The 14,390-nt window shown below is 40.6% G+C and overlaps 4 protein-coding genes across 4 annotated transcripts; 3 read left to right on the forward strand and 1 right to left on the reverse strand.

Moving 5' to 3' along the window:
- The first annotated feature begins 1,070 nt into the window (after window positions 1-1,070).
- Window positions 1,071-4,474, forward strand: LOC126315253 (twinkle mtDNA helicase-like). Its single transcript, XM_049992495.1, has 3 exons — window positions 1,071-1,126; window positions 1,355-1,893; window positions 2,162-4,474. Exons 2-3 carry the CDS (start codon window positions 1,727-1,729, stop codon window positions 3,843-3,845), a joined length of 1,851 nt encoding a protein of 616 aa, XP_049848452.1. The 5' UTR covers window positions 1,071-1,126; window positions 1,355-1,726; the 3' UTR covers window positions 3,846-4,474.
- Window positions 4,475-4,492: 18 nt separating this feature from the next.
- On the reverse strand, window positions 4,493-5,598 carry LOC126315254 (eukaryotic translation initiation factor 3 subunit J-B-like). Its single transcript, XM_049992496.1, has 2 exons — window positions 5,050-5,598; window positions 4,493-4,953 (listed from the first exon to the last, which is right to left on the reverse strand). The coding sequence occupies exons 1-2, from the start codon at window positions 5,245-5,247 to the stop codon at window positions 4,747-4,749; spliced, it is 405 nt and encodes a 134-aa protein (XP_049848453.1). The 5' UTR covers window positions 5,248-5,598; the 3' UTR covers window positions 4,493-4,746.
- Window positions 5,599-6,466: 868 nt separating this feature from the next.
- Window positions 6,467-8,542, forward strand: LOC126315351 (DDB1- and CUL4-associated factor 12-like). The gene is made up of 5 exons (XM_049992602.1): window positions 6,467-6,585; window positions 6,692-6,887; window positions 6,953-7,085; window positions 7,159-7,232; window positions 7,297-8,542. The coding sequence occupies exons 1-5, from the start codon at window positions 6,482-6,484 to the stop codon at window positions 8,023-8,025; spliced, it is 1,236 nt and encodes a 411-aa protein (XP_049848559.1). The 5' UTR covers window positions 6,467-6,481; the 3' UTR covers window positions 8,026-8,542.
- A 3,413-nt stretch (window positions 8,543-11,955) lies between these two features.
- On the forward strand, window positions 11,956-14,362 carry LOC126315305 (uncharacterized). Its single transcript, XM_049992545.1, has 4 exons — window positions 11,956-13,584; window positions 13,721-13,763; window positions 13,818-13,939; window positions 14,014-14,362. Exon 1 carries the CDS (start codon window positions 12,183-12,185, stop codon window positions 13,188-13,190), a length of 1,008 nt encoding a protein of 335 aa, XP_049848502.1. The 5' UTR covers window positions 11,956-12,182; the 3' UTR covers window positions 13,191-13,584; window positions 13,721-13,763; window positions 13,818-13,939; window positions 14,014-14,362.
- Window positions 14,363-14,390: the final 28 nt, after the last annotated feature.

Here is a 14,390-nt window from a genome sequence, read left to right on the forward strand (position 1 = left end):
CAACAAAATGCTCATATCTGTGAAACTTCTAAAGTGTTTTGTATTAATTCTTCTACGCGGAGATTTGTCAAGATGAGTGAATGAAGCGAGCACTATCTGGAAAATATTTTGACAGTTTTGAAAGATTAAAACATGATGTCTTGGCATTCGATTGATCTAATCAGCTGATTGACATTGTGAATAGGCAATGGCTTCATTCAACTCGACTAAAGCAGCGTAATAGCAAAAAATTGACGGAAACCATATCAATCAATAGTTAAATTTAATCTGTAGCCGACCATCTTTCTACAAGCAGTATAGGTGGTTTTTTATAAGATAACTGCTTTTGCTGCAGAGCAAAGAAGATCTGAAAATTTTAGAAAGCCAGCTGAAGATATGCCAGTTGATACGGCTTGATCAGAGATTTTAAAAGCGTTACTCTATAACACTCTGATTGCAATCGTTTGAAAATAATAATCAAATGAATTTGTGAAATCAGAATCTGTTATCAGTTCAAAGCAGTTTTCAGCAAAAGTAAATAAAAAACACTGGTTCAGAGGTCACAATTTTTGCGCCAAAACGAGAGTCAAATGATACGTTTAGCAGTGCAACCATTTGGTGCCTTGGTGTATTCAGGATTTGGAATAAGTTTATGCCAGAGAGTCCAGAGTGCCAAAAGATGACCATTTTTGTAAATAACTTCTTACATACCAAATAGTTCAGATTTAAACAACATCGTTTAAGCTGACACTCCGCAGCACCATAGAACTGGCGGCTCTGGTTTTGGGGTTAGCTCTTAGTTATTTAACAGGGCGAACTGTAGGTAATCTAAGGTAAACTTCGTCTTTGCAACAGAAAATCTAAGTCATTTCCGGAGGCGCGCAGTCGCCAAGATATTTGGGTGTCCAGGTTAAACAGCTAGTAGTCGATCCGTCGTCAATAGCTTCGTGAAGAAGATAATTGGTTCGTTTTGATTGTTCTTGCAGGTAATTAGAATTACCTTGAAAATGTAACAAAGAGTAAAAAGTAATATCTATTAGCACGAAGAACAAAATCCGCGTTCTCAGCGTTGCGGGGAATGGTTCTTGCTATGCTAAAAACAAACATTCTGGCCGGCCATGATTACACCGTGCTAATTCATTTAGGTGTACGGAAAATTTTCGAACCCTAGAGCTGAAGATTTCCTTACACCAGAGTTTCAAATAACGGAAAGGTCTAAGATCAAAGGGTCTAGTCACAAACCTCGCATACTAAATGCATTCGACCAGCGGAGAATTATTATGTTTTTTTTTTTGCAAATTTATTCATCCTCATTAAGGAGCTTAGAATGCTCTCTGCAGGTTACCCGATTTTACTAAAAAGGATTCGTGCGAAGTCAGAGATAAATCTACAACGCTGGATCAAGAAAATTAGCGATGGTCGTTCGCTACAAGCTTACAGCTTTGTTTCCAAATATTCAAATTTGCTGAACAGTCCAGAACACTTCAGATGTTTTGCTTGGCCATGTCGATATTTTTCTACGTTGTCAGCTTGCGCTTCTGACGAACAGGTATCGACTTTGAGCGAAGTGCCCGTTTTTCAATCTGATGACAATCCAAAGCAACTCGAACCCCTATCTTTGGACCGTAAAAACCTACCATTCTCAAAAAAAAAAAGCAGTCTAAATGACAGAGACACAACAAATCAGGATACAACCTTCGTTTCTAGCTATTATCGCATCGAACAATCTGTTATAACTTCATATCTAATGCGCAAAAACCTTGTTTTTAAGCGAAATGAAAAAAACCAAATAATGCTCAAGGAGTGCCCATTCTGCCACGACACAAAATCAAAGCCAACAAATTTATGGAAGCTGTATATTTACACGGACAACGGGAGATATTTTTGCTTTAGATGTGATGCCCAAGGTTCATGGTAGGCTAAAATAGCATTTGTTATGTTCGTATAGGCAGGAAACAATCAGTGCAAAACATCCATGCCGTATCTTGCACGTCGCAAGTCTACCGTCATGCGGATAAGTCTCGATTGTCTCAATTTACTGAGACCAATTGCCGCTCAACGCGGTGCGGCGTGAAAGACTGAATCGAATTTTTTTTATCGCACTGCTACAATGCGCTCTCTGTCTATTTTCCCCTTACCGACTTGTGTTAAAACTAATTATATGAACCACTCTTTTTTCTAGGTTTGACTTTCAAAAAAGGCTCGGTGATCCTTATTCTATTTCCCACAGCAAAAATCATGGTCACAAGCTGACTGCGACCAACCAGCATCCCCAACTAAATTTGATGAGTAACCAACCTAAGACATTAGATCAAGATAAACTCGCCAAGTATATATCGAATCTCGAAAAACTTCCTCAGGCGATCGACTATCTAAAGAACGTCAGAAAGCTTGATGCGAGGGTCTACCAGGCTTACAAAATAGGTTCTTGCGTGCTGAGGACATACAAATCTCTAAAGGACCCTGACGAAGCAAATACGTTGTCAGATAGAACAGAAGATCACATATGCATCACATTCCCATGGATCGAGTACAATGCCGCCGGAAAAGAAGTTTTTCATCGCGTAAAAATCAGAAGCATTACGGAAAAGTCTCTACAGCGCCTCGAACCAGCCGGTGGACGATGGGGTTGGTTCGGAATGCATCTTGTTCCCGAGGATGCCAAAAGCATTATTATCACAGAAGGTGAGTTCGATGCGATGGCTGTGTACCAAGCAACTGGCCTACCAGCCATCTCCTTACCAGCTGGCGCAAACTGCCTTCCGATTGAGCTATTAGAACAACTGGAGCGCTTTGAGAAGATTTGGATATGGATGGACGACGACGTCGTTGGACAACAAGGCGCACAAAAATGTGCCAAAAAACTAGGCGTTGAACGCTGTTCGATTGTACAAACCCGACTCGGGTTAAAAGATGGTCCCAAAGATGCAAACGACGCACTTCGACAAGGATTAGACCTTAAAATTTTGCTAAGTCAGGCGAAACCACTCCCTCATAAAGAAATCGTGTCATTCTCTGAGCTCCGAGAACAGGTTTACAGAGAGATCGCAAACCCAGACCAGGTAGCTGGAATTAAATCGACAAGTTTTCCAAATCTCAGCAAACTTCTAAAAGGGCATCGTAAAGGCGAGCTGACTATTTTTTCAGGGCCAACCGGGATAGGCAAAACAACGCTCTTAGCACAATTATCCCTGGACTATGTTATGCAAGGGATACCAACATTATGGGGGTCCTTTGAGCTCCATAACGTCCGACTTGCTAAAAAACTTTTAAACCAATTTGCAAAAAAAAGTCTAGAAAAAAACATCCAAGAATTTGAATTGATTGCAGACAAATTTCAAGAACTTCCTATCTATTTCATGAGATTTCACGGCTCGACAGAACTGGATCAAGTCCTAGATGCTATGGAGTATGCATTATATGTCTATGACGTAGAACACGTGGTCATCGATAACCTACAATTCATGACGCCAATGGTAACAGGAAGAGGATTTGACAAGTTTGAACAATTGGACTTTGCAATATCTAAACTACGCAATTTTTCAACGTCAAAAAACGTCCATATTTCCTTGATTATCCATCCAAGGAAAGAAGACTCCGGACATGCCCTGTCTACCAACAGCGTGTTCGGCTCCGCGAAGGCGACTCAAGAAGCAGACAATGTTATCATGATTCAGCATGGTAAATTTTATAGATATTTAGAAGTTACTAAAAATAGATTTTCTGGGGACTTAGGAAAAGTTGCGTACAAATACAACAGTTCAGAAAACACATTTGTAGAGATGACTGCAGAGGAAATTCAAGAGGCGGAAAAAAGAGATAATCGACCTACAGCGAGTTTGTGGAAGTCAGCTATTTCGAATTGAATAACCTACCTCTGAAGGATTTGGCCTTTCTAGGTTCCAATGCTGTTTTCGACAGCTGGCGCATTTTTGAATTTGTAGCGCTTGTTGAAGAACACCTATTTCCTCAGCTTCTAAGGTACAGAGTGACATACAGACAAACATCGTCAATAGGCAATCGTCAAATTTGGAAACCGTCGAATTCAACGTGTAAAAAAGAAAATAGATAAACAAGGTCGTTTATCTGTCGGGAAATTAACCTTCTACAATAACGGCCCAAAAGTCGTTAACTGGGCACATTATCAAGCCAGCATTTAAGGTATTCTTTCGATATCAGCACGATCAGCTAAAGTCCATCTGAACACGCTCGATTCGACCTTTTAAAATACGGACCAATGTACAACTGCATCTGGTCTGTGCTTGTTATACACAAACTTAAACGAGGTTTCAACCTATCTTGACCGTGCTGCGCAAACGCATTTACAATTTGTTCTTTAGAAAATGTTTTTGATAACACAAAATGTCGTCCTCAAGTTTAGCATTTATTGTAAAGTCAACGTATGCGTAGCGAACTCTGTTGAAGTGATTTCGACTGACAGTAACGAAGAGTATACTGAAAATAATATAAACAATATCCGAAGCTTGTGCCAAAAGTTTGTTATTTTCATATGAAAAAGCCTATCTTTTGAAAATGTTTTGTAAAGCTTACAAATTGTTATAAAAAGGTTTAGCTTGATTTCAGTTTTTTTCAGCATTGCAAGGAGAGAGAAATTTCAATGTTGGTAGATTCGATTTATCAATAATATATCTGCATCAAAATCAGCAGAATGATTCATTACTTCTTTCAAAGAATCAAGGGTGCTTATGCTTTACGAATGCTAAGTGCTGTTGCAGTAAAAGTCAAATGGTGGGGCTGCGGCCATTTTCAAATAAAAGAGTCATCATCATCTATCCTGTTTAATGAGTCAATAGGCTTCTGCGTAAATTCTTGTCCTTGGGCTTCAAGTTTCGATCTTTTTTCAGAAACTTTGTGAGACAAATCTTTTAGGACCTCCACAGAATCGTTATACACCATATTCGAAACTAGCCCATCTAGAAGACTTTTAACAAAGGCTCTGTAATGGTAGGAAGACTGGATAAATGTGTCAGCATACGAATAATAGCTACATATCTCCTCTTTCCCTACCAGCTATCCTATATCAATAGACAAATACGCTCGTTCCCGTACCTTGTAAACAGTAAGATGGTCTAACAAATATTTCGCCAAATCTATAAAATCGTCTTCGGATGACGGCTTGAAGCTCTCAAAATTATGTCCATTTAGCGATGAACTAACAGTTTTTGTTTCTATGTTTAGACCTGAAAACAACTCTTGTGTTGATTCGTAGTCAGCCCCCTCAGCTTCTCTGTCCCATTTCTTCCTCATTTGATCTGAAATTGGTTCATTTTTGGCAGAGCTAGCGCATGTAGCAGTATTATGACGTGATGCTGATTTCCTAGATTTGCTTTTTCCGGATTCAGAACTCTTCGTACTTGCAGCTGTTTTAGCTGGAGCAGGAGGATTTGTTTTCGGGGTTGATTTTTTCTTAGTGTTCAAACTGGTGTCATAAAATTTTTGATTGTAGTTGTTGCTAAGATGAGAAGGTTCATAGCCCACATCGGAGTAAAAATCATCGTAGCTATCATCACTAATTTCGTCTAAATAACTATTAGTATTAAGGTAAATCCATCAATGAAGTAAAAAACCCTTTAATCAGTAAAGCTAAAACGATGAGGTGAAAATATGGAAGGTAGGATTGTTTACACCAGGTATGAATATATAATCTCTAGAGCTGCCATGTGAATCCTTTGTAGTTACAGTACCCCACATTTTCAAGTACAACAAAAATGGTTGAAGTTCAATTTTTTTTTAAATATATTATTCACATTGGTTGTATGAGTAATTTGTTCTGTTACCTTAAGCGATATTTTATTTTACCTTGTTCGAATATAGATAATTGGATGTAAAATTGTGTTATTTATATCTAAGAATGAGCTGGTTTGTGTACTTTTTTGTAAACTTAGAAGCCTAGATTTAGGGTCTGTGTTCACTAGTAAACCTAAACAATCAGTTCAAGATTACAACCTACATATGGGCTACTCATTTTTTTCACTAGAGAATATAGATCTATTCGTTAGATTAAACAATACACAATTTAAAACTGCTCTTTCTCATTTTCGACAATTTCTTTTGGCGAGGCTAACGTATATAAAATGGATTCAGCTAGGTGTTGATTCTCATCTAGAGGACACGTCGATTCTGATTGCATTTACCCTATGCTTTGATATACACCAAACACCTAGGAAAGTTAATCAGAATACGCAGAGGGATTTTTGTATTAAAAAGACCCAGTCCTACAAATCTGGACATCTTTTGCACAATCATTGTATTAATTGTAAATAATTATTACTTTAACAATAAATCAGGCTACAATGAATTTGGTGCGCGTAACACTCGATCTAGTACTTGCGTGCATGCAATTAGTGTGTACTCATTGAATGGATATTACGACTAATCAGGGGGAATACTGGATTTGATCTTTTAATAATAAACCTCTCCGAATTAAGGAACTAATCTTTTAATTCTTCTCAAAGATATCAGTTTTTCATCTGTTAATTCAATGAACAACTCAATGCCCATAAATCTTAAGTCGGGTACATCGAAACTTGAATTCAACATGTATACATCTTTGATGCATGCAATGGCCGTGGGGGAATTCCATGGGTATGAGCTGTAGGAAATTCTATGCGAGGTTTGTCGACTACGTCGCCTGTTTCTCACCCTTGTGTTTGCACCTTGCAAAAATACAAAAAAACTTCAATGCATGTAGAAGTTTAAAAAAATCTAGGATAGGGAGAAGATACAAAAAAATACAAGACGAAGTAGTGCGCTCGATTCTCCTTTCGAAAATTCACCACCTCAAAGAAAAACCTATTCCAGAGAATATGCTTTCTTCGCTGGACAAGATATTTACAAGCCATTGGATCGACGAGGATACTATCATTACTGGAGGAAAGGACAACAAGGTAAGTAAAAACATTAATACAGAAACGTGTAATCGGTTTTTTTGCTGACAACTTACGCCTTTCAGTTGATAATCTGGGATTTGAGCGAGCCTTTAATAACTTCCAGGGAGATCAAGCTTCCATCGGGCATCTCAGAAATGCCACTCGATAACTGCGGTATTCATTCGATCACCGCCAGTCCTATGAATAATTATTTAGGTACGTATAAAACGGTAAAAAACATTCTCCTCTACTAAAGAACACGAGATTTACAAAAAGCGATTACTTTTAGCAACCGGGGCACAAAATCCATCGGAACTGGCCATTTTCTCTATTCCAGATATGAAACCAAGGGCTCTACTGACAGTACGTTACATACAGAGTGATGATCAATTTGATCATGAAAAATCCTAATTTTTTCTATATTTAGGGCCACAAAGACTGGACGTTTGACTGTTGTTGGCTCAGCGAGAATGACATCGTATCTGTATCTAGGGACAAAGGTCTATGCATGTGGAACACCTCGAACATTTCGGCCGATTCTCCATCTCTCTCGATTTTAACTCCAAGCCATTCTATTAAAGCTCATAGTCGAAAAGTCCGTAAAGTCAAAACTAATCTTACGAGGTGCAAACTGGCCACTCTGAGCGCCGATGCAACTATGAAAATTTGGGATGCACCTAGACTTCATTGTCTGTCAACATCATTTCTACCAGAAACTCAAGAACTAGTTTGTCTAGAATGGAATTTTGAAACCAACTGCATTTTGATCGGCTCTCAATCAGGCATTCAAATGATAGATCCGTCGAGCAACAAATTGGTATTAAATCTGAATTCGATGGGGAGTGACTGGGGAATACGTTCACTCTCATCAAATCAAAACCGCGTAACAATAGGAACAGGAATAGGAAAACTTTACTTTTATGATCTCCGAAAAATGTGCTTTGAAAAAACAAGGGAGCAGCAGCCTACACCACTATTTCTCCAAGGGACAAAAGCGTATTTGAAACGAGATATGTTTTATGAAAGATACTTTTCTGGATTTGACATCCCACAAGCCATATATACACACGAATACAGCCCTTCTGGTACTCGGCTGTTCACGGCAGGCGGACCTCTAATTTTCGGATTGACTGGCGCGTATGCTGCACTATGGTAGTCAATAATTCCATCGTTTAAAGATTGTAGTATAACAAACAAATTAACCGCTTTGATATGAAGACTTTACATTTTTATGCGAGGTTTTTCTAATTTATCGTTATATTTCTGAACCCTTTCCAAATAGCTAAATAAGGATTCTGTCCTCGCAGGAGGAACAATCTGCGTTTCTTCTAAGAAAGATCTGAACTGGCTCAACATTTCATCGAATAAATCCGGGCTTAAAGAGATGACCGAATGAATGGCGTTGTAATCTACATCCGGGGGTAAATTTTTCACTTGTTTATATTTTTTTTTCAATTCGTAACACGTCTTTTCGTTAAGACAATTCTTCTTGAGACAGAACTCATAGCCAGCCCATTCATAGATAGACCAAATAGAATTTCGAGAGGGCGGTTTGAATGAAAATTTTTGCGTTTTCGAATTGAATTCGTCCCCAGAATAAAATGCAATAGGAGAACTACAAGGATTTACAGGTTTCCTCAGTGGCGTTAAGTTCTGGCAAACTGGGCTATTCTGTATCTCTGAAAAAAAGTTAGCAACGTTATGTAAGAGACTAGATAGTGAAAGAGGGCCATACGCTTGTAACCAACTGACATTGATAAGTATAATAATTAAAAACGATACAAAAATATTTTAACGGAAAAAACTAATACAGATTTGAAACTTTTCTGTTCATTCAATCCCATTGTTCAGTCGCTGTGACAAAAATATGACTTTTGTTGTATCATTGTATTTAGCCCTCCTACACGTCTTCGTATAAATAGATAAATTTTACTGACTATTGAAAAATGAATTACAACATACAAAAAGTAATACAAAAGTTTGAGGTATGTCTGCCAAACGACCTCACTTAGCTCGGTGCTTGTGTCATTCAAAAAGTTCAATACGATACAATATACGTGTAATAAAAGATAAAGCAAATTACATTATTTCGGTCAACACCAAATAAATAGAGCGCCAGAAAGGGCTAGTTTTAACTAGCTGAAGATAGCTCCAAAAATTTCGCGTTTCTTTGCATATCACCGTCACCTCTTTACTACTTATTTTTTGTCATACTTTTGTCAGGCCTTCGAATTGAGTAAAATTCACTTTTTGCACACGCTTCACGCTTAAAGTGGAGTCTTGAATTGGCCCTATGAGATAAAACGGGCGATTGCCTAGTCTTTCATTGTTCAAAAAGTAGTGTACCAAGGCAAACAAAGAGGCTGTAGTCTTAAACCAATAAACTTGGTGTGGTGAGAAACCTGGTCTTAGGGTTCAGGCCATTTGACACTTTTGATTTGATTGAAGGATGCATTTACATAATGTAAAGTTGAAGTGGACAAATTGCCGCACATAGAATATTCATTAACAGATGAAGGTGCTGCATGCAATGCTATTGGATGAAATAGTTTGATTCGAAGGCGGCCGAGACGGTGGGTAGCTGGCATTGTTCATAATAGGTCGAAATGGGTCCGATGCGGGCGTATGTACACTTGTATATTTTATTTACTATAAGGCGGTGTTTCTGAAGGGGGCCAACATACAGAGCTCTCTTGCCATATTTTAGGCTATGAAAAATATCGTACACGCATTTATAAAAGCAATTTTGTGTTCAGGTGGGCAGACCTAATTTTTGTTATAGTTTATTTTATCATGTCTTTCTTGATTAGTTAAAGGACTCCTATAGACATGCTAGCACGTTCTAGGAGGGTTGTCATCGAGGACGTTTGGCGTTTTGCTGTGAATCGCGGTTCGAAATCCCGCATTTTTTCCTGTGCATTTGGCACTACGGCAGTACGTCTTTCGTGTGTCTGGTTCGTTGGTATTGAGTTGGCATGGTGGATCTCGCATGAATGGAAAACGCATATTTTTGAGGCGAAAGTTTCTCACACTTGCGCAGCAGTCGTTTGAATGTATTTGCTCGTGGTAAAAAGATTTGGACTGACATCTTTTCACAGCCCGAGATTATGAATAGCGAGGCGTTTGAGGGGGACATTGAATCATAAAGTACAGTATGATCGAAGCGCAAGGTTTGATTAACTTTCTTGCTTTGTTTCCGACGTTCTCCATTCAAACACTCATCGGAACATGAGTTGCTGCGACTAGTCAACCACCGAAGCAGGCAGGACGGTCTCTTTTATTGATTCGTTGGGCTATGCACAGAGGAGAATTGCGAGTCATAAAACAGCTCAGGCGATCGCCATAGGTGGTCCTGGAACTGGAAAAACTTTAGCTGCAGCTGGCAGGGTCATTTATGCCATGAAATTTTTAACCTTTCGACCCTCCGAGATTCTGGTCCTTTGTCATTCAGATAAGAACGCACAATTTATTCAGCATACGGTCGACGTAAACGCTGATATTATGACAGATTTTCCCGTCATTTTATCGGCATCTTCATTTTCTGGATTTGTGTTTGATCATTGTCGGCCGGCTGAGAGTGCTTCGTACCAATGGCTTAACGAGACACAACTGGCCAATTTTCTTGAACAAAATCAGAGCGAACTGAGCCTGTTTAAGTACGATCCCCGCAGGCGAAATGGCTTGACTTACCTAGATTTGCTGGACTTCTTCAACAGGCTCCAGTCGCTGCGAATAACTCCGGACGACTATTTGGAAAAAGTGAGGGCCCTGCAGCCGAAGTCGCTTGGTGAAGAAAATGCCGCCGAAATCTCTCCGAGCAAGAAACACAGACTGGAGCAAGAGTCATATAGCGAATATTTGGCGTCTCATGCCGAGCTCTGCGAGGCCTACCGGTCTTTCGTTCTTTTGAAAGAAAGGCACAGGGTCGCCTCCGTAGCTGACAGAATTCCTATGGCCATAGATTTATTGGAAAAGAGCACCGTCAGAGCGCATTTTCTGGATAGATTTAGGTGTATTGTAGTCGATCAACTCGAAGATTGGAATCGTCCTGAATATACGCTTTTGGAGTCTCTGGCGTTTTATCCAGAGAGCCTCATGACCAGGTGCTTTACCTTTTTTGGGGATGACGATCAAGCTATTATGGAATGGGCTGGCGCACCGCGGGACGTTTTTGAAAAAATAGCCTTGGTGTTTCCTGATGCAGAAACTTTGGTTCTTACGGACAACTACAGACAAAATCAAGGTCTTATAGATATGTCTCGAAATTTGATTTCTAGAAATTCTGGCCGCTTGGAGCAGAGGCTTGGAATTTCCAAACATATGAAAAGTCTTGTACATTATCCTCACGATTCCGCTTTTCGCCACAAATATGCGCCATTCAACTCCTCTCTTTCTGCCTGGAGCTTCGCTTATGAAACGGACGTCGAAGAATACCAAAACGTCGCCGAACTGATTCGGGCGCTCTTGTCAACTGAAAGTAACTCTGAAAGCACATCGGACGTTGGCTTGCCCACCGTTGCCGTCATCACTCGTTTCCGTTCTGAAGCGATACGAGTCACCAAATTTTTGCACACGGTGGGCATGCCCGTTCAAGTGCCTTTGGCAGATTACAGGGAAATCAGGTTTTTGATGAACATCCTCGAAGTCCTGTTAGAGCCCAATCTAAGCTCTGCGCCCTTGTACGACCTGCTCAGTTCTGGAGCGTTTAGCATCTCTGGAAGCGCTCTCGCGAAAGTCATGGAGATTCACCAAAAAACGCAGAATCCCCTCAGGGTCGTCGTTGAAGAGTATCTGAAGTGCGAAGATGACTCTTTGGCGACCGAGGCGCCGAAGAGAAGGGCGAAGAAACTTTTCAAGCTGCTATGCGTCTTGGAGTCCAAATTGGGCACGTACACACTCAGACAGCTTGTCTGGCAAATTCTGAAGGAGACAAAAATTTTGGCTGCCTATAAAAATCCAGGTTCCATTGTGGAAGAAAAGCAGAGCGAGAACATCGCCAATTTCATTTCGGTAATTGAAGATTATGAGTTTAAGCTCAAGGATACGAGGCCGGCGTACATCTGGCCGATCATCAAAAAGCAATGCCTTCAATACTGCGCGGCCAAGCATGGCGACCAGGAAAGCGCTGGAAAAAGCGTCGGACCGATATCCGTTGGAACAGTTTGGGGTTGCAAGAGCCACGAATACGACTACGTCATCTTTTTGCATTGCAGTGATGATCGCTATCCTGGCACTTTAAAATATCATGAATTGCAAGAGCTGGCTCGTCAGTCCGCGGATCTACTCGTGACAAACAAGAGCCATGTGGAGCAAATGCGCAGGGTCTTTTATACGGGTATGACTCGTGCCAAACGGGGCGTCATATTCACGCATCACAGGGTATCCGCTCATCACGGCCGACCGCTGCGACAATCCAGGTTCATTCCCGAAGCGCTGGGAATTCCAAGCACAATTCAGGCCTTCAGAACCGTGGAAAAAGGCGTCGAAGACGATAGCGAGCAAAACGTCGCAGGATGGACGGGGGCAGAATGTGCAAGCAAAATATTTGGAGGCGGAAATTTCGCGGTCAGTAGAAAACCAGACTCAGACATCATCGCCAATCTACATCAGCTTCAAGTCTTTCTGCGGTGTCCATTGCAGTTCTATCACCAGTTTGTCATCAGCCTACCCTACAGGACAATGCAGCTTTCAATTTTTCAAGAAGCTGTTTCTAACGTCTACACTGCCTTCATTTCCGGCGAGGTTGACCAAAACTGCCTCAGCTCTGTCAACAAACTTCGTAAAATTTTCAACGACTGCTGGACCCGTCACAGCGTGGACCCAACGGAAGACCCACATATTTACGAAAGCGGCATGTACATTATAGACACGCTCTATGAAGCTGAAGGCGACGTTGAACTAGTTCGCGTTAATGAGCCCTGGAAACTGGATATAAACCTAGAAAACTCGTCACCAGTCCAATTTAACGGCTACTTCCAACGTATTTATAACGATGGAAGCATCAGACAATTTATCAAATACAGCGAAAGTTCTCCTCCTGAGCAGGGTCAGCTGTTGCTTCTGGCGAACTTGCTGTGTTACTCCTATTACGTAAGCCACGACAAAGTTTTGCCGACTTCTGTCACGATTGAATACATTTCTTCGAGGTATCAGTTGAGAACGTTAAGGCACGTACCGGATCAAAACTCGATCCCTGAAGTAGCCAACGCGATAACCCGTATAACGCAAAAACTTTCTAAAGCTGTATACGAGGCAGCCTCTAACCCCAAGAACTGCAAAAAATGCCCCTATAACACAAATTGCCCAAAATCCGCCAATTGACAAGTCTTTTGCTCCTCTGAGACGGTTTGATCCTCAAAAACCGTCTGGTGCGGCAGTCCTCTGCTCACGAACACATATTCTGCTGTGCGAAGATACCCATGCGACTGCTCGCCTCCTAGAAAGAGGAATGCGCATTAACATTTGTATGTCACATCTATGGCTGTAACGCAAGGATCTCGATCGTCGGTCGTAAAATATATTACGCCGTGAATCTGTACAAGATTTCTCAAAAATTTAGCAAGTTTTTTTTTCCAGTTGGCCAGCATTTTACTTTTTTACACAGCTATGCAGGACATACGCGAAGCTGCCTACAACGGTAGGCTCTACGACGTCAAAACATTGATAAGTATTGGAGTCGATGTTAATGAAAAACACAAAATAAATCATCGAACAGGTGTGTTAACTAGAACGATGCAGTCCTACAACTGAACTCATTTAACATATTCTTATTGTGTCCGGTTTGGGCATTTCTTGGCACCAAAAACAACTTATCGTTTGCTGAATTGAAATCCGGCGTTGAGCTCGTGCAGCACTTCATTGGGCCGTCAAGGGGGGATATAGTGATGTTGTAGAGTATGTCGCGAAAACAGAGTATATGCTCTTCAACTCTGCCTCATACATCTGAAGATATTTGTTATCTGTAGGCGCAAACATGCATGAGCCGGATGTCTATGGGGATACACCTGTTGATCTAGCAAAAAATTCGGCGGCTAGAATTAAAAAAGCCTTAAATTTGCCTATAGTGGATTGTACGTCTTTAAAAAAATTTCAAATAGCGACAAAATTCAAGCATAAACGAATAACATGCTCTGTATAATTTAAGTGGATCCGAGCTCGACAGCTTCATCTAGTTCTATCGCTTCTGACGGTTTACCACCGGCCGTCCAGAAATAATTCCCTTGAATATCAACACAACGGGTATATTCCTGGTTTTTCATCCCCTTTTTCATCCCAGAAAAATATAAAAATTCTGTATTTTTGAACAACAGGCGACGCTCCTCTCGTCGCCGAAGCAGGAACAACTCAACACCCAGTGTGCTTTTTTGTCCAAGCATATGGAATCGGAGGTGCTATCCAGACCAAACTAGCAGAAAAAACTTATACTCTGGTCGAATTGATATAGAAGGAATTAAACTATGAATTGTGACCGACCGTAAAAGTTAGAAGGTATTTCAATATAATCATTCGCAACAACAAGGA

Source organism: Schistocerca gregaria, unplaced genomic scaffold, assembly GCF_023897955.1.
Source record: "Schistocerca gregaria isolate iqSchGreg1 unplaced genomic scaffold, iqSchGreg1.2 ptg000569l, whole genome shotgun sequence".
Lineage (NCBI taxonomy): Eukaryota > Metazoa > Arthropoda > Insecta > Orthoptera > Acrididae > Schistocerca > Schistocerca gregaria.